The sequence below is a fragment of the Macrobrachium rosenbergii genome, chromosome 13, assembly GCF_040412425.1.
Source record: "Macrobrachium rosenbergii isolate ZJJX-2024 chromosome 13, ASM4041242v1, whole genome shotgun sequence".
In the NCBI taxonomy this organism is placed as follows: domain Eukaryota; kingdom Metazoa; phylum Arthropoda; class Malacostraca; order Decapoda; family Palaemonidae; genus Macrobrachium; species Macrobrachium rosenbergii.
The window spans coordinates 7,779,610-7,803,363 of NC_089753.1; the positions used below are offsets into that span (position 1 = coordinate 7,779,610).

At 36.9% G+C, this 23,754-nt stretch overlaps 2 protein-coding genes across 12 annotated transcripts in view; one reads left to right on the top strand and one right to left on the bottom strand.

Annotated features, from left to right (window-relative positions):
- Nucleotides 1-3,607: 3,607 nt before the first annotated feature.
- On the bottom strand, nucleotides 3,608-19,645 carry LOC136844879 (uncharacterized). Of its 2 annotated transcripts, XM_067114151.1 has the most exons (10): nucleotides 19,545-19,645; nucleotides 16,084-16,198; nucleotides 14,423-14,530; nucleotides 13,952-14,158; nucleotides 9,156-9,327; nucleotides 8,394-8,663; nucleotides 7,819-7,931; nucleotides 7,217-7,286; nucleotides 6,842-7,004; nucleotides 3,608-4,765 (listed from the first exon to the last, which is right to left on the bottom strand). In XM_067114151.1, the coding sequence occupies exons 2-10, from the start codon at nucleotides 16,108-16,110 to the stop codon at nucleotides 4,255-4,257; spliced, it is 1,641 nt and encodes a 546-aa protein (XP_066970252.1). In that variant the 5' UTR covers nucleotides 16,111-16,198; nucleotides 19,545-19,645; the 3' UTR covers nucleotides 3,608-4,254. The 2 variants fall into 2 exon arrangements, with proteins under 2 accessions (XP_066970252.1, XP_066970253.1); XM_067114152.1 differs by lacking the exon at nucleotides 16,084-16,198 and having other exon boundaries at nucleotides 19,545-19,632.
- A 269-nt stretch (nucleotides 19,646-19,914) lies between these two features.
- Nucleotides 19,915-23,754, top strand: part of CYLD (ubiquitin carboxyl-terminal hydrolase CYLD) — a 187,976-nt gene continuing 184,136 nt past the window's right edge. For 5 of the 10 annotated variants that reach the window (XM_067114156.1, XM_067114160.1, XM_067114159.1 and 2 more), the window contains exon 1: nucleotides 19,940-20,011. The gene's annotated coding sequence lies outside the window, so the exon portion shown is untranslated. Of the gene's footprint in view, nucleotides 20,012-23,754 lie in introns of all 10 variants that reach the window. The other 5 variants (XR_010854997.1, XM_067114153.1, XM_067114157.1 and 2 more) reach the window with 3 other exon arrangements.

Here is a 23,754-nt window from a genome sequence, read left to right on the forward strand (position 1 = left end):
CTTTTATCGACATTTAGGATAATGAAATGCTGAATATTGAATGAACAAATCCAACACTTCATTAAAAATGTTTAAGGAACTGTTTTTAATTTAATCTACTTGTAAATGAAAACTCTCAAATTTCATATTTACTTAGTTTAATTGTTACATACTTTGATAAATACTCTCAAATGGGAACGTTTATTGATAGGGACGACAGCTCCAATTTCATTTTTAAATACATTTTTTTTTCATTCATATTTTACATCATGAAAACAGACCTTAGCACTTAGACATCAAATCGTGTAATGACAGTAACAGAATTCAAGTTCAACAGTTCAAGTCGATGAGGGCGAATTCAAAGAAGGAGACAGGTGTGTCAGTGTGCTTATTTTGGGGGCCCACTAAAAACTGTGACTACAAAGGCATTATCATAAGTGCACGTGAGGTACATGTGCAGTTCACAGAACGAACATATGAAATATATCAAGGCTCTAAACCCCCAGCATAGAAAAAAAAGGAAACCCTATTTAGTCTCAAACATCATCTATAAGCTGGCAGTTTGAAGTTTAAACACTATGTACATGAGTAATGGAGGTACGTTTATGAATGCACCTGCATCACTTCGTGTGGCACTAAAATCACGTGAAAGTATGCTTGCGTTTGCACAGGATGAGATAGATGGTGGAGGCCACAACGGCAACGCGTTCTGTCACTGTCCTAGAGAAGGACTCCGTGTCGCCGGGCCATCTACTCTGTACGGGTATTTGTTGTGTCTTTTATGGTATGTTTTACTGTTCTTTAAATACATTGTTGAGGTCAATTAGCCATAAAAAATGTAAAAACAACTAAATGATAATTGATCGGGAACTGATTTCCATGTCCCAACTCTCCATGAGACAACACAACATTAAAGTGTATCTAGCGACTGAATTATATTTCCTCGCTCATTTTCTGGCACCATATGACTATTTTCCGAGGCTCCTTGCCTTGACATCATTTAAACCAAGTGTTTCACCAGCGTCTGATGATATGGGCACTCCACACATTTCTTATCATCACAAATCAATGTTCCACAAAAACAAACCAAGAGCACTGCCTTTCACTAGCTCAACTGTTTCCACTTCACAAGAATAGCTTCTGTCATTGATATGATCAACAGCGGGATCTTGAAGATAGTTACAAAGTGTTGATGACAGTAATTAGACATCTATGCGCATTGTCCAACAGATGTTTTTCAAACAACATTAGGCCAATGACCATAGAGCATGGAATAAAATGCAAGAATTACAAGGGAATGTTACCTTATTTGTACCATTAAAAGATCTACCTCTCACTTCCTCAAAACTACTTCACTGAAGTGCCAATGCAGTTCACTTGAAAAAGGACATATGTACTTTGATCCTCTATGCAGATATAAGAGAGACTGAATTTAGTGATAAGTTCTTCCAAACAAATATACTCCCTCAAAGTCTTGGCTCACATACAGCCAGCCCACAGAATGCAGCTGAAAGAAACTTACAGATTCTTCTAATAGCACAGAAGCCTTATTTTGTGAAAGCAGAGAAGTCACAAATGCATGTCACCAAACAGTGACAGTGGTATGAACTCTGCACAAGAGTTAGAAAGTGTCGAAATCAACTAAACAACTTCCCGCTCTTCTGGTACTGTGATTGCCTAAAGAAAAGGATAAAATGAGTAGGCCTCCTATGAGTATACCAGTGCATTTTAGCTCTACCAAAGCTTTCGCCTCTACATATCAACCAGCGTTAAAAGGCTCTAGTACTGTGAGTGAAGCACAAAACCTGGAAGCCTTTTGTTCTAGAGACTAATTATGGTCGTACTAACTACTTGAGTACTCCAGCACAAGCACAAGAAGTAGCCTACAACAACAGTGGCAGAATCTATTCAAAAGGGGAGAGGGAGGACGGACCATAAGAACAAGACTATTGGAATTAGAAACTTTCTTTATGTGTGAGGAAAATATAAGAGAAAATGTAAGAACAACGTAGGGAGCCTTTTAGCCAGAATCACAACATGTTTCAACCTAACAAAGAACCTGCACCACCACTAGACAGTCATAAGTTATTGTTTAATGTCAGAAATTGAAAACAATATCACCCTTGTAAGTTCTCACAGAGTTTCTAATTTCACAGAAATAAATCTCTTATTAACATTCAAATCACCATGAGAAACTATGCTAAAACATATGAAATTATTTATACCTCTCTCAACTATGATTCTATTATGAATTATTCAGTGTAGTTTCATTTATCATGACCTGAAAATACGATAAGTTCTCTGAGACCATTGCTTTCAGCCCAAAATAAAGTCAAAAGGATGATGCAGACTTCATGTGTTTGAACCATATTTGCATTTGACAGAAGACTGTCCCTTTACTATGTAACAGTTTATGAAAATAGCCGTATCCATTTAACCTACCAAATCCTTACATTAATGCCTGACAAAAGCCATGGCTCGCTCATTAAGTTCAAATTCTTCACCAAAGAACCACTGCCGGTGGGTTTCAACCACCAACAACTAAAAGCTCTGGCTAGCAACTGATGATGTCTATAGCATCTCAGTTAGCCTGCTGGCTGTAAGACTGATTATCAGCAGAACCTTTTATTCTAATTAAATTAGTGTGTTCCCTATGTATAGTTGATTCTTGACCAAAACACAGCGAACAACGGTTTTCCAATTTTTCAGTTTTTAATTAAATCTAAGTGCTGGTAATGATAACGTTATCTGCAACAAAATAGCTTTTTTTGCTAGTCAGTTATTGAATACTTTCTTACCAAAGGTGTGTTGTATTAGGAATGTTACCCATTTTTATTTTTCTGGAACACTGCCTTTCCAAAATCTCCCCCATTGTTATACCCTATTGTAAACGTTCACAACCGTGAGTTACCTACATTTTGTACTCGAGCAAATATAGCATGCATATGACAGAGTACCACCAAATACAAAAATAATTTTTCCCTAAATACAACCCTTACCTATCAGCAGAACTTATTGTAATGCCCTTAACTACCAGCAAAACTTATTCTGTGCTTTTTAAAGGTCAGATAATTTCAATATCAAAGGATCTGTTAATTTAGCTTTCATAATCATCACTCCTGTGGTGTCATTGGAGGAAGCCAAGTTTCTGAAAATCTGCTGATTTTTACATTGTCTTCTGATGCAAACCAGAAATATGTCTGAAGAGAGAGAGAGGGGGAGAGACAGGCTTGGAGATTTTCAAATAAGACAACCGTTATCAAATCAAATTATACAGATAGCTATGAGAACTCTCTACAATTAGTTTTGGGGGTTACTACATGATAAATGTCCCCTGTTATGAATTCAGGGGTGCATCAGAAACTTTGAAACTTGCATTATTATTATTATTATTATTATTATTATTATTATTATTATTATTATTATTATTATTATTATTATTATTATTATTATTGTTATTCCTTTTTTTTTTACTGATGCATTTCATATAAAGAATCTTGACAAGCAATAAACTGTGCCAAAGCCACTAAAATATTGTCAGCCTAAGAAATGGAACCGTATAATGCTGCCTGTTCCTTTTCAAATTAGAGAAGCAGTACATTGGTCCATAGGAACATCAGCATGTATCTTTGTTTTTAACACAGCAATAAAACTTCACTTCCGTTTAAGCGCAGAGGTGCAGTCTACATCACAACCTACCAACATGACTTTCAACACATAACTTTCATCTTGGACCACAAAATTCTTTGGTTTCTCAACGGGAAAACCCCATTTCATCATCAGTTCATCCGCAGCAAATATTTTTTAGTGGAGAGGGTCTTAATGCTATAGATCACAAGTAAATAAGTACTCCTACCTTTCAACAGCTCATCTTAACCTAAGGAGGAAATGGGTTAGGTAATTGGTACATTCTGTCTGGGAATGCTAGTTATTCTTGAAATGAAGTCATAATGAGATAAATAAACAAGACTTATCACTAGACAGATGCAGGAGACCTGTCTCTATGTAGTATTACATGGAATATATGTGATGAAATTGAATAGAAAATTTTTTAACATTTTCTTCATCATTTTAACTATCCTTGTGGAGCATTTCCAACTTTGCTCTCAGAAGCAATGTAAGGAATCTTCATACCTGCATACACCTATGGCCTAGGTAAGTCATAATTTCCCTGTTGAAGTCATAGTGATGCACTGTCGAACAACCTCATGGAAGATATAGAGCAGAACAATCTGCTCCTTTGAAAAGCCTATGTTCATTTTAAATATCTTATTATCACCTGTTTTCTGTAAACCTTTTCTTCACTTCTGGTGGATAAGATACATATATAAAGCTATCGCTTTGTTCACGATTAAGGTTTGTAGTGTCATAATATTTATCGTGATCCGTGAAGTCTTGGTAGTCGTCATAATCATCTAAGTAGTTGTATCGATTTCGTCTTAATCTTCGCTGTTCATAGTTGGGCATAAATGTAGTAGCATAATTAAACATACGCTCCTCTGTGATGTAATACTTGGAAGGTCGTCCTTGCTCTTCTGGTGGACATGAAAGACGGGAGTCTTCAGAGTAATGCCGAGAGCGATAAGACTGACCGTCGTAGTCAGTGTAAACATGACTTACATCACTGGGATCAGGATACAAAGGGCCCTCATTGAACCCAGAGTCACGACATTCACTCTCCGATTCTGTAGCAGCTGAATGGCGAACTTTGGTTGTCCTAAAAGTTGGAATGTTAGTGGTCTCATGGACGCTGACAGGTGTGGTCACAACACCTCCATCTTGCGACCTACAAAACAGACAATAAGAAAAGAATGCTGATGAGAAATCGAGGCATTTTGCAGTATTTGACAAATTGCTTCAGAATTTAACAAGTTGTATACATATTTTATTCAACATACGTTGTGTAGGTGAAACTATTAAGAAATTACCACTTTTGCCACAATGGATTTGTTTTCCAATGAAAATTGTCAAAACCATTTTTCAGGTGTGTTCATCCATGTTTGAGTCCTACCAGTAAAACCAAACAAACACACGTAATGAACGCTTCAAAAGAACGTTGACAAAAGCTTATCTTGAGGGCAAACTTCCTGATTCATTTTTCCCTGTAATGAAGACTACACTACACACAGAACTGGCTGGCTAAAACTCAAGAAGTGGTATCTCAACGTGGTGAACATTCTTGCAATGTGTCCAGCAAAGCATATTGTGAAGGTGGCTCTTGTGGGCATTGTTCAAGAAACTTCAACTTATCTAATATCCATTTTGTCAGTGTTAACATTAAGCATGTCAAAAGTAAGGTGGTGCTCTACAAAATAAAAATAAAAATCTCTAACTTTCTACCTAAGAAACTAAGATGATGATTTAGATACAAGCTTTCTCTCCTTCCCATAAAATGATTAATTTATTAGTTAATATTCACCTTGACAGTGGGGTTGTCTAGTGAACTCAAGTGATGAACTGTGACTTTAAACAAATTTGTCTTAGATTTTAGAAAATTAAGCATAAAAATTATGCTATTTCCTGAATACAAATAGAGAGGCATCATCATCCGTTATAGCCTAGGCTAGGTAATTTTGAACAGCCGATTGTCTAGCCTGGACTATGATATGATTCTAGCCTTGGCTATCATATGATTTAGAAGGTAAAACTTACCAAAAACAATTCTTAATGAAATTTTTACTTCTTTGCAAATCGGTGAGTGTAACTTTAGGGATGTGTTGACTAACGAAAAATACTGTTGTGGACATGCCTCTTGTTGGGAATCATCAGAAGGCCAAGTGGTCTTCAGTTCACTTGGTGATCGTCACGAACGTTCATCACTTATTGAGCCCAACACAAAAGTAAGATAAAACAACCATTACTAGAATCTAAAGAAACTGTGTATGGTGTATCTGTTGCCTAGATAATGTTGCTAGACAAAAATTCAAGCTCTTAGGGTATAACATACCATATTGGAAACTGATCTTGGAGGAATAGGAACATTTTTTTTTTTATATAATTTCTTCTCTTTCTAGACATTCATGGTGCCAAAAACATCAATATTATCTCCTCTCGCTATAAGATAAATATGATTTATTATGTTATATCATTTAAGAGAATGTTAAAATCGAAATTAAGAATTAGTCCAGTTATCATTTTTAGAACACATGGAACGTCTATAAAGAAGAGCAACTGGAAGGGTCTATCAAAGCTTAAATTTTAAATGGAAGAGCAACACATCTGCACCAGATGACACCAGCACAAGTGTGCATCTTTCGCATTCGACAATAAGTTCATAATTTAGGTTTCTAAAATCTCTTCATGTGTGTTTCTTAGGTATCAGACAAACCACAGGGATTTTTGAACGAATGGTTATCTAGTCCCATTGATCATCAAACATTCATATTTCTGAGAGAACATAAGGGCAAAGAAGTTCTTGCCTATGACCAACTACAGCACCAGAGGGCTTAAAGTTTGTGCTGCACATATTATAAAACTTTGCTATTATAAGAATGGCATTTACTCATTAAATTAGCTGTTCTGAAACTATGATTCTGATAATAACCCTTTCTTCATGTCTTGGCTGCTAGGAAAATACTTTCCTACCTAAACACAATGAAAGAATCAATAGAAAAGGAAAAAACTATATGAATTAATTCTAAGGCTACTAAAAAGACTAGAACCTGAAGAACTGGGAGAACAGGTTATCACATCCGAGCAAACATCACAAGAGTGGTTCATGAAAATGATATCTTTCGTCTGATGAATTCATAAGGAAGATAGGACTTGATACCTTGACTTAGATTTATTTAAAAATCATTTTCTTCCTATATCAATTTGAACAGATGGATAACCTCGCTCTCCGCATCAGATGAAGACTTACTCGCAAAGAACCCAGACTATGTAGTAAGCGAGAGATACTCCAAGAGTGAGAAGAAGAACTAGTGCTGTAAGAAGACCCCAAGGGAATTCTGGTGGTTCCATGGTACCAGCTTCCCAGTATCTCTCACATGTCAAGTACCAGCAAACTGCTCGACTGAGAGCTCCTGTTGAAGGGAGTCAAAAATTGAGATGAAACCACAGACCCAGATTCAGAGCTTCAAGTTTTTGTGACCAAATAATTCCTGTAATGATTATGTGTCTGCAGGCATTCATAAAGTAGGAAGTATTAATTTTTAAGTAATCATCTAACCATTGGTATCATTACATTTCTCGTTCTTTTATCAAAGGAAACCAATTATATTCCATTTTGCCTTACCTTCAACTTCTTTAAATTGCTCAAGCGTTAAGTTCAACAACAGCCCACCAATGCATTGCTGTATCAGTTGCTGTGAAATAAAATAAAGCCAATGACAATTCCTGAACCGTTAGGAGTGGCTTCGGTATGACATCATAATTTAATCATTAAGGACATAAACACGCATAAGTTTTTATTTATTTCACTCTCTACATTACTTTGTGAAAATATTCTTACAACAATTTTGATCAAATTCTTATGTTAGTGAGCAAAATAATTGTTGAACCAGTTCCAGGATACTACTCTAAGATATTGAATTCATCACCTTAAATAACATTATAACTGCAATTTCATTGCTCAAGTCTATCACCATGTACAAGGAATACCTGTGACACTATGTTCAGATTTCAGTGGCACAGACCAGTCTAATCAGATTATATTTCATCAAGTTAAGCTTCACATACTCGAGAAAAAAAAATGTAAAAAAAGCTTACTTTAGCGATAATTTTACAGATTTCACAATAATTACATGTATATGTAACATATTTTGCCTTTGCATGGGACACTTACTAGTACAGATATATTCACCAAATTTTCATTACCTTATATGATGCTCAACCTACCTGACATTTCGCTCTAAGCTCTGCTAAATGTTCTTCGTTACAAGTATCTCGCCATGAGTGAAGAGGATGCAGTGGAAGTTCTCTGGGCCCTCCTGACACTTGGCCACTCTCATCTGAGTGATGGACATTGATTGAATTAATGAAACATCAGTCAGAGATCATTACCAATGACTGTTCACGAACTGTGTTCTGATATATATATATATATATATATATATATATATATATATATATATATATATATATATATATATATATATATATATATATATATATATATATATATATATATATATGTATATATATGATAATCATGGCGTAAATTTGGTAAAATGTTGGCGTGAAGATGTCTCCTAAAATCCAACATTGTTAAGATGGAGTCCAAACATGAAAGTGAAAATGATATTCATGTGGATGTTGGAGCAAATTTATAGAAACTAATCAGTGAGAGATGATAATCAGAGAACTTGTCTAGAAGAATGTGGTAAGTGTGGTATTTTGTTTCTGGTGTGCCGGAGACCTCTAAGTATTTTAACAAAGAAAAATTGTTCCAAATCCTAGAGAGTCACACTTACTATAAGTATCTTCTGGATTTTGTGAACATTCTCCCTCAGTGCTATCGCAGTGTAAGGTACCTTCTGGATCACCAACAACCGATCTCCCTTCGCCTTCCTGGGGTCCTGAGAGATCAGGGGCCGATCTCGGAGTGGGCTGTGTTCTTGGGGGTGTATGTGAGGTGTCACGATGACGAAGACGCGGTTGTCTAGTCCACTGAAACCATGGAGGGGAAGTGTGCGAAGAGCGCATTAAGCTCCTGGGAAGGGCTCTCTCTACGGCTTGATCTCCTGGGGGAAAATATCTGGTGTAAATTATCGCAATTTCACGCCTTTCTTAGGCATTTCTGGTGTCATCATGCAACGGGTTTCAAAATGCGCGAAAATAGCCCCAATCTGGCTTAGATCCTGTTGAGAATAACCACTTTAACAGATATCTCGTACTATAACAAAGACACACTACAGAAGCGCCTCGGGTATTCTAGAGCTTGATAATGGAACGGATGAAGGAAAGATCAAACATATGTATTTAGGTTTATGATTTAATGTTTTGATATATGAATATTTCCTGTTAAAACAACTCTTAGTGGTATTTTCAAACCTGTAACTAATTCCTTTGTAAATATGATGTTATACCCGGGACCTGAGTCTCTGGAAACAAGACCAGGGAGGACTGTGGTGTTGGCGTAGAGAGGTGGAGGAAATGTAAGGAGACATGGTTAATGGCAACTTGTTCGCTCACTATCAGCAATAATGACAATGTAGCAGTTGGCTGTATTATACCTGCATGAGGCTGGGACTGGTGGATAGCTGAGGAAGACAGCAGAAGTGGTTGATGCCAGAGGTCGAGCGCTGTAGCTGTTGGAGGAGCGTCGTCGAAATCACGTAGACGTTCAAGGAGAACCTCGCATCGCATCACATCGCAGAAATCAGCCAGACAAACTGAGTCTTCGCCCTGAAAAAGAAACATGAGGGGTTCTTTTGTTAGTCATTAATACTCCGAAAGGCATTTTCCTGCAAAAAAAAAAAAACAGGAACGAAATCAGAGATCTTTGTAATGCAAAGGCCAGTGAAATGTGAAACCCATTGTCCCTGTCTCGTTCTAATTTTCCTTGGCTCAGTTCAGTTAATTTGTTTTGCCTTTTCAATGACACCAACAAAATCACAAAATTCCTCCGGTCTGATGGAAACAAGAAATGGTAGGAAAAAGAATACTTGACCTTAGCCTCGCAGGAGGACACGCGATGCCTCATGGAGAGTAGGAGATCATAGAAATCAGGAGAAAAAGAAGCACAGGAGAGTTCCAAAGTTTGGGAGTAAAGAGGAATAACCATGCGTATTACTGAAACGTATCGCGAGTTTCTAAGTGTTGGTTACAAGCCTCCAAAAAAGACACAGAAAATTATAACAAAAAAAAAACGTGCATTCCTATCACCGTAATATTCAGCACCGTAAAAACAGTTATTTTCCTCGCCACAAAATGCCCTTGTTATTTTTACCCGAGGAATTTCTCAAAAGGTGTTATGAAACCGAAACAAAAGACCTGCTGTTGGTGCAAATGGAACCCAAAATCATAATAGATGAAAGATACAGTCGGTATTGAATAGGCCACGTCTGTTTTACTGCAGCGATCCTGTAATATTTCGTCTTTTGATCACTTGAGATTAATGTTTTATTCCTGTTTACCATTGCGGTGAATTTTCTATTATCTGAAAATATACCTTTATCAAAGCAATTCTTTAATGTTGTTTAAATGCGTCTCTTGACACTAGGTCTCTCTCTCTCTCTCTCTCTCTCTCTCTCTCTCTCTCTCTCTCTCTCTCTCTCTCACTGGAACATGGAGAGACAGAAAAGGATCAGACATAAACTGGTTTCTGGACACTTGAACAGTCGCCTGGCTTGTCCTGGTTTTAGAGTTCCTTCATTGTTTACCCAGTGATAGTGGATAATGCGACTTTATAATTGCACACATTAATTCATGAGTTGATGTAAACTGTGTTTGTGCGAACATGCATTGTAATTATATATATATATATATATATATATATATATATATATATATATATATATATATATATATATATATATATATATATATATATATATATATATATATATATATAATGAACATATGAGCACGTGTTTCACGGAAATAAATTTCTGACTCACATCAGGAACGAACATCAGTCTCCCGAGTGACAGGCCAAGGTGGAAGCGAGGGACCTGCCAAATTCATAAAAGAAGTTGGTACCTAAGTACTCCGCGCCTGAGGTTTTTCCCAGGCAGGCTTCTGAAGCCTAACATACCAGCGAATTTTACCCAACTCCCAAGCCACCTTAGCCGGTTATTCGGGAGAATGAGGGTCGTTCTCGGCATGAGTTAGAAATTTACTTCTGTGAAACACATGCTCATGTGCTCGTTATTTCCATTATATATCTCACAGTAAAGGGGTAATTCCAATGAAATGGTAGCGACTGACTCGCTGATGCGTCGGGAAGTTAGGTAAATTTGCTGGTATGTTAGGCTTCGGATGCCTGCCCGGGAAAAAAACTCAGGTATAGAGTGCTTAGGTCCCAACTTCTTTTACTCCAACTTCTTTTACGATCTTGGTAGGTCTGTCATTATCACCTTGGCCTGTCACTCGGGAGACCGAGATTCTTTCCAGGTGTGAGTCAGAAATTAATATCTCTCTCTCTCTCTCTCTCTCTCTCTCTCTCTATATATATATATATATATATATATATATATATATATATATATATATATATATATATATATATATATATATATTAAGTTACAAATGTCGTTTAATATCCAATTCTTGCTACTCCGGGAATATCACTGAAGGGGAATTATAAGTGATAAGTGATTTGGTGCCTAAATGACTCGAACACCCGACAGTATCCATCAACAACTTCCAGTCGACGTTCTAGACCATTGGGCTGTCAAGAGAGGTATAAATCAATGCTGACTCTACATACATGTCAATGTTGAGTCCAGGAATCTGTATTTAGAACATTGACTGGAAGTCACTGATGAGTACTGTCAGATGTTCGAGTCTCTAAGGTACCTAATCATTTATCACTTATAAATCCTCTTTGGTGATATTCTCGAAGTAGAGCAAACTGTATATTAATCGACATTTGCAGATTAATGTTTATATATAAAAAGTCACAGTGACGTGATAAGATTCACGAATAGTTACATGTTCCAGATGTACCAATCAGCTGTCATGGTGGGTGTTGTTGACGCCAACACTAAGCACAAATACCTGCACTTGACAGGGATATGCACAATAGCGTTGGCATTAACTTATACCTCTCTTGAAGCCCAGTGCTCTAGAACGTAGATTGGAAGTCGTTGATGGGTACTGTAGGGTGTTCAAACCCACTTAGGTACCAAAACATTTTTCACTTATGATTAACACTTGGTGATATTCACGAAGTAGTGCAAATTGGATATCAAACGACATTTGTATCTTCATGTTTGTATATAAAACGTCACAGCGATGTGATAAAAATTCATGAATAGCTACGTGTTCCAAAAGTACCAATTGGATGTCATGGTGGGGGTGGGTTGATGTCACTGGGCGGGGATATGTACTGGTAGAGTCTCCATTAACTTATACCTCTCTTGACAGCGCAGTGGTCTAGAGCGTTGACTGGAAGTCGTTGATGGGTACTGTCGGGTATTCGAGTCACTTAAGTACCAAATCATTTATCACTTATAATTCCCCTTTGGCGATCTTCCCGAAGTGGCGCGCATTGGATATTAAACGACATTTGTATCTTGATGTGTGTGTATAAAATGTCATGGTGATGTGATGAATATTCATACATATATATACTCGTATGTGTGTGTATGTGTGTGTGTGTGTGTGTGTTTATTTATTAACAATAAACCTTTTCCCTCTACAGAAGATGGCTCTAGAAAAAAGAAGCCAATATTCACTAACATATTCATACCTTAACTCCAAGCTCAACGATGAATCACCTTACAGGAAATTTCCGTAATTTCTACTTCCTATGCAAGCATAGAAAGCTCGTCAGCAGCGCGTCAAACACCCCATAACCTATGACATTTACATGTACCTTACATGCCCTCTCACTCTTCATGGATATCAACGTCTTACCTTTCCATTAGCTTCCACTCCTATCCAGAATTTTCTAGGCCTTCCCCTCCTTTTTCTCGGACGCTTCTAAATTACACAATATTCTCGCCACCCTGTTGCCCTCCACTTCAGCGACAAGAGCAAACCATCTCAAAACACGATGGTCCATCTTTTCACTTATGCTAAACATAGGCAGCCTTCCCATATCTTTACAAAGCTCGCCCTTTTAGTCCTTACTCTGCATATCCTTTGCAATCAACTCGTCTTAACAACTTAGCCCTTATTTCTTTCATTCCCATTCACCTTTCACACTTCACTTCTTTGAAGGAGAATTGTCTCAACAGCTCCTTATGCATTCCAACTCTTGCTTCTCTTCCCACTATTGGACATATGAGCAGCTACCTTCTTTGACTCACTTTTTTGTGACTCACTTTCCCCCATCATATCAGTATTCTTTGTTCCATCTTTCTAGTTTCCATTTAACCTAATAACCTTACTCATGTCCAAATTAACTTCTAAAAACACCTTCAAGCACTATCATTAGATTTGCAGCGTCTATTACTATTCCCACTCAATATTTTATCATTTGCGAACATCAGCCGCACAGAACTTCAATTTTAATTCTCTTTATATTTTTCTTATGCCACAACCTCGTCTTTGTACCTACATATGATATCCTTTCTCTGCCTTCCATCCATAGAGATATTAAGTAGTTAAGGATTACCCGCCTTGTATCAGAGCCACTTTGACACCAAACTGGTCACACTCATCTGCATACTCCAAGACATGAATTGCTTTCATCATAGAAACTGTTAACGGCTCCCAACAAATTATCAGTTACGCAGTGCACCCTCAGCTCCCTCAACATAGCATCTCAATTCTTACTATCATTAGCTTTCTCTGGATGCATGTACGCCAAGCACAGAGTTTTCTCTTTGAGTCTCAAACTTCTCACACAGATCCAGCATATTGAAAACTTGGTCTATGCACCCCACTTCTTTTCTGAACCAACACTGTTCAGCCCTATCAGTCCCTCTATCACCTCTCTTATTTCCTCAATTAAACCTTGCCATACGCCTTCTCTGGTGCACTAAGTAAGGTTATGACCCTTAATCCTTGTTCTGGCAGCCTCCACTGTCGCCTTTACCCTGATACAAAGTAATGTGGACTGTTTGTCCAAGAAAGCTTATAACTTTTTCTGAATAAATACTCCATTAGATACCATCCAGTTTGAACGAAGTCCTTTTAGTAAATATATACACACACACACACACACACACACACACACACACATATATATATATATATATATATATATATATATATATATATATATATATATATATATATATATATATATATATATATATATATATATATATATATAAGAGAGAGGAAGAGGAGAGATAGATAAACAGTGCATTCACGCAAGTATTTTCACTAATATAAACTTCACAGATGTACTCACATTATTGAGATGTTCTTCGTGCCTATTATCGAGATGTTTATCTAGATGAGCTTCATGATAAAACGCCTTCCCGCAAAAGCCACAGGTCCACTGGGGCGGGGTGTGGATCTTGGCGGCCTCCTGCTTAGAGAAGACGTCCCTAGCAGCGTGGAGAGGGCATTCAAGAGGAAGCGTCACTCCATACTTCTCCAGGACTGGCATCCATCGCTATTTGTATGGGAGAACGGAGATGTAAAAATTAGTGATATACTACTTCCCCCATATATATATATATATATATATATATATATATATATATATATATATATATATATATATATATATATATATATATATATATATATATATATATATATAAACAATACAGGTCCTGGTGCATTAGGCAAATTTCTAAATTACATTTGGACGCAATAACTTATAGGCTATTACTTATCCCTGTTGACATAAGTCACTGACCTTAACTGTACACACCTTATTAACTAACTTCCTTACGAGAGCCGCTTTATCCCTGGTACATGGCGGTCTGGGTTCGATGGGGCCTGGTCTAGGAATCAGCGTCAGCAAAACCACCACCAACACCTGCGAAATAAACAAATGAAAAGGCAAATGAGAGTTAATTAGCAAAGATGTTTCTTTTCAGGTTGCTCTAAAGAGCAAGAGCCTTTGGTGGCATAAGGGTGCTAATTCAGTTAAACTGTGGCAGCTAAAAGTAACATCTCTATGAGGTTTCATGAAAACGAAAAGTGTATCTAATTACAATTTCAAGACGGTTCCAACAGGCATAATTTCGTTATTTCAGACGATGCTGCACTTCACATGTTCATTCACTGATGAGTAAGTGTAGGATGGTATGTTTACAGTTCCTAAAGAGTGGAATTCTAGTACCGAGTCCGTTGCCTCCAAAAATGGCACAGTATTTTGTAGAGATCCTGCAAAGGTTTCTCATTTTTTCCATTGATACTGAACCTCAGGTCTTACATTTGATTCTTAGTGGCCTTTTATTGAGTGCGATGTACGACAAAGCTATGCATACAACTGAATGCCGTCTTTATTGAGTTATTTATCTACATTTATTTATTTATTTATTTATTTATTTATTTACTTATTTATTTATTGTTTCCAACGGTTATTATTGAGAAAGAAATTATGAAAGGTAATTACTCGTTCTACATGACTGACAATTGCTGGTGATCTGAAATTCTGACCGCTTTGAATAAATGAGTTACCGCGGAAGTTTGATCAAATTGTGCTTCTAAACATCTCTCAAGAGTCCTTCGGTCAAATAATACTATAATCATTCTTACAGCTATCCAGTTCTTCTGTAATCACAAATGAATTCCTGACTGATTAGACTAGCAGTGTATAAAATACATGATTTGTAATACGGCCGAAACGTCGCTACTTTTACATTATAGAACTTCAAATCCCGACTAGAGTGATTTATAAGAATCGCGTTAAACCAATTCCCCCTCTAAAACTTGATAGTCATCTACTGACGTTTGTTGTTTGAACAGCGCACTGGTACTGCATTCTTATCATAATTTACCAAGGTTAGTTTTAAGCCTATGTAATTATTTATTTCTCTCTCAAGACGTTGAAAGACTTATAAGTTCCAATGATTGACAGTCTGGCCATTTTTCTTTCTCATAGTGTCTTGGCATAAAACCAAACATCGATGATGAAGATGGTCGTAACAGAGACATTTATCGCTGATGGAAAATACGACTGTTCCCGTTATGACTCGAGCAACCTTCAGAGAGAAATTAATTCTTTACTCCACGGCATTTACGAGGCAATGCTAATTGTTTATTGCATATACTTAATCGAGATATCGTGACGTTTTCGTGAAAAGAACTGAGGACGAGAAGCTTTCCTCCCAAGTCGTTCACCCATAAATTTAATAATCAAGGGGAATAATAGTCTTCTCAAGTCAGTCACGTTTATCATGGAGTAAATTACTGTACATCTCTAACGTCCATATATTTTTCAACATTTTTCATTAATAAATTAATTGCTTATAAAAACTCAAAATGATGGACGTGGAGTATATCTATACAAAGAAGATAAGAAACATTAACAGAAAGAGAGAGAGAGAAAGAGACAGACAGACAGACAGAGAGAGAGACTCCTACCTCAACCTTCCTGCGATACGAGGTCATGGCTGCTGGCGTGGTGGAGGGGTAGGCCCAAGGTACTCATGAGGGAAACCCACCTACAAGAGATCCCTCCTAAGGGGCCGCTACCACCCTGCGAGGAGAGGAAGGAAGGGGAACTAAAGAAAATACGCGAGAGGAAATGCCAGTGCCAAATTACGAAGGAAATGTTATAGTTAATATATATGCAGGCATGGATAGTCTGAAATACCAAAGAGAGGAATTACAAACTTTATGACCTACATGACTTAAATATATATATATATATATATATATATATATATATATATATATATATATATATATATATATATATATATATATAAATATATATATACATATAATATATATAAATATATATATATAATATATATACATATAATATATATACATATATATAAATATAAATGTTATGTTAATTAATATATATGCAAACATGGACAATCTGAAATACTAAAGCAAGGAATGATAAACTTTATTATCTACACAATATATATATATATATATATATATATATATATATATATATATATATATATATATATATATATATATATATATATATATATATGAAGGAAATATTACATTATATAGAGAGAGACACATAGAAAATCTGGAATACTAATGAGGAATTGCAAACTTTATAATCTACAATATATACATATATATATATTACACACAATTATCAATGACCATTGGAATATAAGTATTAGCCACAACATTATAAAGCTTCAAAAAGCAATGGGATGTTTCTTACAAAATATCAGCTAGCGACGTTTGAAGGGCAATAAGTTACCAGCCATGTATGTTGAAGATATGTGGATTTTTTCTCGTAAAAGACGGAACGCTGTTTCATAAAGACAGGAATGTAGAAACAAAAACTATGATTGTGTGAATGTAGTTTTCGTAGAATGCATGGTGTTGAAATGGCATGATTAACTTAGTAGGCCTATTGAAACCATGTTCTCGGACTAAGCCATCAAATGCTTTGTGTATGTACCTTATATATGACAATGATATTTCTACTCTGCGTCAAAGCAATGAAATTTGATGGGAAATGCTGATGTTTGTAATGACAGTCTGGAGTGCATACTGTAGATAATTAGTATCTATTTTCAAATCTACTTACTACCATACGAGTTTGTGTCCGGACTGTCGGTATATATATTGATAGTCTGGACAAAAATTCGTGTGTTTGAAAGTAGATACTAGTTTTTAGTGTACTGCAAGCTAACTATAATTGTATTGAAAAAACTGATTCCGTCCCTGAAGTGGAGGTACAAAAAGCAAATAAAAAAAAAAACAGAAATGTCAATAGGCCACTTCGCGTCAAGGATGACAGAATGGCTTTTTTAACCGAAATTAATTAAATGTAAGAGAGGAAAAGAGAGAGAATAAGATATATTTTCGGGAGCAGAATTATCCAGTTCATTGAAGCTCAGGCTGACAGAGCACCTTTTTAGGAACCTCCATTAGTGAATTAAGAATAGTGCAAATTGACACTGTTTTTCTTGTCGTTCAGTCCTCGGCACTGAATGGAAACCTCAGCTCTCCAAAATTATGACAAAATTAAATTCGTGGCATAAATCGTGACCTATTTAAAATCACTGCACAGAAACTTTAAATTTCTGAAAAACTGTGACAAATGCACAAACCATTTTACAGATCGAATTTTATAACAGTGTTATTTCTACTAACGTTAAATTTCCATACCTAGGTGATCACGGAACAACTATACAAATTTGAATGTCTGGCTATCAATCACGGTTGGTTCCCAACTTTTGGCTGCATTAATATCTGCCGCTTACTAGAAAGGATATAAGCGCTAGCAGTAGTGATAAGCAACAACAATGAGCAACAATCCTATAACAGTTGTTTTATCTCCATACTCCAACGTAAGATATTATATAGCTCATGTTATTGTCCTTACTATGATATAATTTCAAGAGTTGATATCATTCGTAACTCAAATATTCGCGTTTAATGTACTCCTTGGTTTTCCCCTTTATTGCTCATGATAATCTCTAGAATTTTCGTACCTCTTCTATTTCCCTCTCTCCCTTGTCTGTATTGTCCCTTTCCTCCACTGCAATCATTTAATGATTCGTTTGTCATTAGCCCTTCATTTTCTGTTTGGAACTGAAGGACCACAGACATGAGACATTTTCCCCCATGACACTCCTCTGAGGTTTCATCAGTAGCACTTTTGAATTGAAGAATCTTAATTATCCGAATATTAGTTGCCACCTCTACTGAGAAAACGTATTCAATTTCTATGTTTATTTTCAGAGGTCCCCTGTCGGGCCCAATTTGGAGGCGGGCCCATTTTTCTTCTTCAGTTAGCAAACGAAAGCTATCTTATAAGGGTAATTTGCTGAATCACTCGGATATTTCTCGGGAGCTTAAATTCCATCACCAGTACCTGAATAGTCAAGTGTTCTGAGGTATGCTTCATATTATCTTGTATGTTACAGATTCATATCCATGTGCCGGCTCAGCTTACTATAGCTCTGAGTGCTAATGAAGAATGATATCTAACTCTCGACAGTCTTATAAACAAAGCCATTAATGATATCGTGCAAACTAAATTAGAATTGACTTGATTCACTAACAAGAAAATTCCACGGGATCTGCATCGACTGTCCTTCCATTTTTCAACTTACACTTGAGAGGTAGTAATAACTGGAGATGCCCTAGTAATCACACACACACACACACACACACATACAGATGTCCAGGTGTGTATTTCTAAATGCTAATGAAACCACACATGTATGACGTGCATTAACACTGACATACCTATGCACATTGAATGCACATATAGTACATGTGTACGTATCCAGGCATACATGTATAAACAACTATGTCCGGACACATGTAGGTCTTAAGTGCTTGAACACAGTAGCAACGTTGCAGTTAACCAATAATGACACCGATTGCTCAACATTTTTGTAAACATCCCAGAGGCCGAAGTACCGCTATATTTTTACAGTGAAAGAATGATATGGATTCGTTTATCACTGGTAACCTCGATTCCTATCATATCAATCTTACTTTGAATGTTCAATAAGCTTCTCCTTTTCTAAACTGTTACATTAAGACTCTTAGGAAGCAACACCTTTCTGGTCTAGGAAGATTTGTTTTCTTATTAAGACATCCCCCCAAACTCATTTACCCTCCGATTCCAGGTAAAAGATGTCGGTTTATTCGGTCTCTTAATACCTGCAAAGCGTGAAAATCTTTAAAAAAAAGTTTTCTATAGTTGATTTATAGTAACAGAATTAATAACATGACGATCTTGACAGCTCAATAAAATTCGATAAAATTATGCAATATTTTATAAACGGCTATCACTTAAGACATGGCACGTCTCTGCTCATGCTGTTAAAATCTACTGGTTTCTGATTTATCACATGCTTGGTTAATACGTTACTCCTTACCTGTGATCATTTCTAGATATCCATGGCCAGCGAAGAAATGCCAAATTCACGTCAGGAAAACGGTTTTGATGTCCGCTTTGTCGTCTGCATATTTGGTAGGGATGATTGATATAAAAACCATACAGTTTGTTTCTAATTATATCTTTATTATTGATAATGTCATATATGTGTATATTTATTTGTTTAAAATAATTAAAATTGTAAAAGAGACATAAAGAATATCACATTACGTTGGAAATGAGGCAACTAAAAGTTAATATGGAATCTTGATGACTTTCAATATTGACTCCTAAAATAGTTATATAATTACTTTGATATTCTAATAAAATGGGGTCTATATTTTCTATACTGTAGGGTACGGGTTTATCGTAATGTTCCCTTAAAAAGGCAAATCAAAACAGAAGAAGCGGGGGCTTGCGCAAACTTTGTTTACATTATTGAAGTTAGCACTGTTCGTTCACCTTGACGTAAGTCTAGTGGCCTAGATTTATGTATGTGTATTTTTGGGGGAAAAACTATGGTATGCTGTAGGTGAAATTTATCTAGTCACATAAATTAGGCTACAGCATAGTTTATTTGGGAACCTAAGCTTATCGTAACCTCGGGAAGGTGGTACCTAGTCTACCTTATCCCTAACCTAGCCCATCGAAGCTGTGTAGCTTGTACTAACCCGGACATACTCACGTTAGACAGTTCAGTCTGTTATAGTTAAAGAGTATCCAGCGCCACCAGTAACTAGTTAGGCCTAGTGTTAAGCCTGTAGGCTACTGCAGTGTACTTTTACTATTACCTAGCCTAGGCAGTGCATTTTTGAAATTCATTTTGTACAAACCATTTTTTTGTGTTTCCTCAGCCCCATGCCCTAGACCTATTTACAATAATGGGAGGACCTTAAGGGGGAAACAGACTGAAAAATACGTAGTTAAATCTACAGAAAACCTGCATGGAACGCCATGTTGACTACAGAAGAGTTCTGTGGGGTGATCCCGTCGTTCTGCCAACTACCCCAAAAGACAATATATTTCTCAAATTATCTTGGTAAATTTCTCCAATTATCCCACCTGTACTTCATTATATACACCCTTTTCTATATTGTTTAGTCAAAAAATTTTTATAATAAATTATATCTCTGTGCAGATCTCTTTTGTAGAATTATCAGGTACTACACATGGTTCATGTTCTGAGTCATTATCACTTGCAGAACATAATAATGAAAAAGATGTCCATACCTCAACCGATAATCCTACAGTTTAGGGACCCAAGTTTACTGCATTACGTAAAGTCAAAATCAACACACAGATTTATCAAATATTTATTGGATCATGGAAAGAAATGAAAAAATGAGCAGTTTATCTGCTTACAGATGCATTGTCAAAAAACAAAGGAAATAAAAGGGGGAACGTAAATAATCAAAAACATGTCTTAAGGGATATGGACCTATAGAATTTTGAGAAAATCGTAAATTTCTGCTTCTGTAAACAGATAAACTGCTAATTTTTTCAGATATATAAAAAATTGGCTGCTGAAGAGCAAGAGCCCGTGCCAGGTTCCTACCTGGTTCCTGGTTCCTAAGAACTCATTCCACAAACAAACTGCGGGCACACTACACTATTCGCATGAGGTGCAGTGCTTTACTCCCTTTGTTTTTTTTTTATAATCTCTGCTTCTGTAAGCAGATAAACTGCTTGTTTTTTAGCAAATATACTTCTGTTTGCAGATCTGTCAAAAGAAGAAATTGAAAATAGGAAAGAAAACTTAAGCAAAACACACACACACAAGGGAGCAGTGAATTTGGACCCCTAAACTGTAGGGTTACCCCATAAACTACCTTCCTAAACCTAACCTAATCTTGGTCACCAGGTCCTCAGAGGACCAGGGAGTTTTTGTCCTTATAAAGGCATGGCAGCCTAAGTTGTAGAATAAGATGCAGGGATACATCATTATCTTGCTTTTCCCTTGGGTTCTAGGTCCTTATCTAGCTGCATCCTGTATCATAAAAGTCAAATATAGACTTCGTTTCCAAATAAATTGCACACTGGATCCTAACTGGAAAGTGGGCACCACCTGTCTATATTTATTCCTTACCTTAAGGGCGTTATTATACTCAGAAATTGAAAAATCAACTCTTCATCAAAAGTGAAATATATATATATATATATATATATATATATATATATATATATATATATATATATATTATATATTTTCATATTTATATATATTATTACCATTTTCATTTTATTTATAGCCTAAACTGTTACTAGACATAAGAGTAGTCCAATTTGAAGCATTCAGACTGGAAAAAATGCAGTTTATCTATTGTTAGTTTTATTTTTTAACTATTTATCTCAAAATACGTTTCTTGTTATGATTGTTTTTCTTCAATACTGAAAGGCATTACTTTCTTGTCACTTCAAACAGTTGCCCCCATGCATAAGAGTAGTATATAAAGTTTTTATCATGTCTTATTTATTTTACTGATTTTCTTTGTCAAATTAGTGTTTATTTTTTACCAGTAAGACACATGCAACATAGGAAATATAGAAATCAAAGAAAAACAGTCGGGAAGAACATCACAGCCCACAAGGAAGTTGAATGCCAAATCAAGCTTGGCAACAACAGTTGCTTTGACCATTGTTACCTTTACTATTGGATCTTCTGTTTAGCAGGTGATCACATATTCCAAGAACTGTACATTTGTAATTTCTTTTAAAATGTGAGCAAAAAAGGGGGAATCAGGTGCCTGGTAGGCTCCCTCCTTGCTGGTTGATTTTCCACCCAATGAAAAAAACCTGAGCTGTTGCGAGGGACACGGCCATTCTTGTGGGCCATTCATGTATCCTATAGTGGTAGACTCTTACTAGGGCTTCTCCGTGTAGGGAAAGTGTTGGGATTCACCACTGTGGGCCAAGTTTGGCAAAGGGCGGAAGAAGGGCAAGAAGCATTTGCTGGCTTCATAAGGCGTAGAATACACCCCTGAATAATTCAAGTTTCTTTCTGTTACCTTCTTCCATTCATATCCCACTGCTTAGTAATGCTACCCCTTCTAGTAGAGGTAGTACTAGAACTATTAGGTGTACACATGCCTTTTTGCCTGGGAATGTAGTAGCTGCTAAGGGAGGTGCTCCTTCAGTAATTGCCTCGTCCTCCATTTCATCTGATTTTAAAGTTCAGGGTACTTGTAAGATGTCGTCATTGGCATGCCTGTATAAGATACAGCCTACACTGAATATTCCACGTAGTCCATCTCTTGCAGCAATCCTTGATGACCTGGTGGAGGAGAGGAGGATCTGACACCTAAGCCTTCTTCACCTGTGGCTTTGGCGAAGGCTGTGTCTGCAACTTCCCTGGCTTCATTGTCTGCTGCAAAGGTGTGTAATAGTGCTTCCAGTGCCAGATCCTCTGGTAGTGTTACTTCCACCTTAGGTTTCTGCATTGACCAGCCCTTTGGTACGTAAGGCAAGTAGGACCAGCGAGAGATGGGGGAGAAGTGTGCTCAGCATCGTCTTTGTTGTATCTTTCCTCCTCCTCCTTGTCAGACTCATCATCATCCTCCATGTCCCAGGACTCTTTTCCACTACAAAGACATAAGAAGAAAAGAAAGTCTAAGCCTTTGTGTAATAAGTCCAGGCTGGCTTCTCTAATGCACTCTTCCTTTTCAGAGGGGGTGCTAGATCACTGATGAGTGATCATTGTGCCTCAGGCAGGGACATTGCCGCTGCACCCACCCACTTTAACACTAAGTCTACTCCTACCTCGCTCTACTGTGAGCTCTCAGGTTCACACATAATGACTTTGTGCTTCTCACTCACTCTCTCAACCTTTGTCGTATGACAAGGGGCTGGCAATTGCAAAAGACTATCCTCCTCCCTGCATCTTCAGGGAGTAGCATAGTGAAGGGCATGTGCAATCTGTGTGCTCAGCTCTCGCCTAGTCTAAAGATTGCACTCATTCTAGAAATGGGTAGGTTTTCCTTTTCCTCCTTCAGTGAGCATTCTCACTGAAGGGAGAGGTCTCCTTTGATCTCTTCCACCTCTTGGGTGCATGGTTTGTCGCACGGGTGGGGGTTTGGAGGGATGGTGCACAGTCTTCTTGTTCTCCTCTGTCAACTGGTTCAGTGGCTACCTAGTTTAGGAGCAGAGAAGCAGTAGTGTCAAAATCAAAACTCTGTTCGAACAGTGAACCCGATGTGTCCCTCATGTCTTCTCCA